The following is a 1,959-nucleotide window of genomic DNA, read 5'->3' as shown; positions in this document are numbered from 1 at the left end:
AGTGGCGCTGTGGCTCAAGTGGTAGAGCGCTCGCCTTGAGCTGAAGAGCTGAGGGACAGCGCCCAGGCCCAGAGTTCAGGCCCCACGACCAGACCCCCCCCCCAAAAAAAAGGAAAGCTCACAGAGCCCTCCTCACAGGCCAGGCCTGGCCTACAGGGTCACGACACCTGACTCCAGGTATGTTATTGGATTCTGTTTGCATTCTCTTAGATTTGTTTTTGCATCTTCATTTAAAAGTGATTCATACCACTTTCCCCTCTGGTCCTACATCAGGTTTTTCTATTAAGTTATCGTGGTCTCATGAGATGAATCAGACTCTCCATCATCTCATGGGTTGGAAGGGCCGGGGTGACACTGGACTGACCTACCAACTCCAGGTAGACCACATCTATGCTCTCCCAGGCCTTCCTGGGCTGCCATTTTAATCGCCTTTCCAGTCTCTGTGTTCACTTCATCGCGCTTTCCCCTGATTCAGAGCTACTCTGGCAGTTTATGTCCAACACTGACCTAGATTCCAGAGCTGTGGTGTGTGTCATCCCCCGCATCTCCCACACACAAGCGACACAGGTTCTGCACAGAGACGGTTGTTCCTCCACCAAGCAGAGCACCCACTGTGCTACTTCAGGAAGAAACAATCATTTCGCCTTTTCATTTGTTTTTTGTACTTAATTTCTTGGTTTATCTTTGTAAATCCATCTGTCTACTTTTCATAAGGTAGTTTATTGTTTCTACTCTGTATTCTTAAGATGGATATGGATCTGTCTTGGTGTGAGTTCTTTCCTCCAGAGAACAGAGCGGAGCTCTCTGCTCTACAAAGCTGCTGCCCACATGTTCACATGTGATTTCCTCTTCTACCTGAGAGCCCTTCAGAATGTGCCTGGTCTCAGTCTGTGACTGGTTAAAGCTTTGAGAAAGCCGTGATACTGCCCATTGTTTTACATTTTGCAGTAAGATCACTTACATCAGTCTGCTTTTGAGCATGTGGAAGACATGCATGGCAGACCAAGGGCCCTGTCTTCTCTGTGAGGAGGGGCGGCTCTGTTTGGTTTTTCTGTCACCACCAGGCAGTCACGGTGGCCCAGCGTGCCTGACCCGGCCTTCCAGCTGACTTTGTGTCTAGCTCAGCGGCCCTCCTGTCAGTCATGGGGTGGGGGTGAGGGTGGTGGAAAGCATCAGCCTCCAGCCTCCATGGAGAAGCACTGCGCTTCCCAACATTCACATATCCCTGTTAGTTAGAGGACCCCATTCAGACCATCACAGCAAGAGAGACTGTTGCTGACTTTTGCCACAGGAGTGGGGCCAGGCTCTGGGGGACACGCACTGCGGAGAAAGCAGTCCTTCTGAGCTGGTCACTGCGGCTGGCAGTCCATGTGTCACCTCTCCCCTGGAGGGTAGGTGAGGCTAGCACAGGGCAGTCTGTTAGCCTGACGTCCTCCTCTTAGGAGCACTCCGCCATGTTAGGTCTCACTGAAAATGGGTGACTTGGGCAGCGGCATCTCCAATAGCAGCTCCTCCCACTGCACTCTTCCTTGTTTGTGCAGCTTCAACTGCAAGGGCTAACCCTTCCACGAGGCTGTTTGCTGTTCTCAGGTTCCACATGAACCTGGCCCTATACGGCTGCTTGGAGCCCCGCCCCGCTGCTACTCTCAGCCTGTCAGTTACTGACATGGAACTCCTCTTCCCCTGACGATGTGTCTGAGTGACTTTCTTGGGGAAGCGCTCCACAATCTCTGTGGAGGGGCCACAGTAGGCATTTCCAGCCCTGGGCCCCGGCTCCCGACCTTTAGGCTGTTTCCCCAGGCCTACATGGTTGGGAGTGGGCACAGACACCCAGGAGGGAACACACTGGCCCCTGGTTCCAGTCCTGAGGAGGCAGCAAACCCAAGCCTTGGGACCCTCTGTAAGTAAAATTAGGATTTGTCCTAGCCTGGCGGCCACTGAGGAACACAGCTTGGTGCA

At 52.9% G+C, this 1,959-nt stretch overlaps 1 protein-coding gene across 1 annotated transcript in view; it reads left to right on the top strand.

Moving 5' to 3' along the window:
* Window positions 1-1,687, top strand: part of Ctbp1 (C-terminal binding protein 1) — a 49,769-nt gene extending 48,082 nt beyond the window's left edge. The window contains exons 10-11 of the mRNA XM_013023866.1: window positions 1,292-1,395; window positions 1,591-1,687. Coding sequence (XP_012879320.1) covers window positions 1,292-1,395; window positions 1,591-1,687 — 201 coding nt within the window. The remainder of the gene's footprint in view (window positions 1-1,291; window positions 1,396-1,590) is intronic.
* Window positions 1,688-1,959: the final 272 nt, after the last annotated feature.

The sequence above is a fragment of the Dipodomys ordii genome, unplaced genomic scaffold (genome assembly GCF_000151885.1).
Source record: "Dipodomys ordii isolate 6190 unplaced genomic scaffold, Dord_2.0 Scaffold71, whole genome shotgun sequence".
Taxonomy (NCBI): Eukaryota; Metazoa; Chordata; class Mammalia; order Rodentia; family Heteromyidae; genus Dipodomys; species Dipodomys ordii.
Note: the sequence above shows the minus strand (reverse complement) of the source record. Positions and strands in the feature narration are given on the sequence as shown.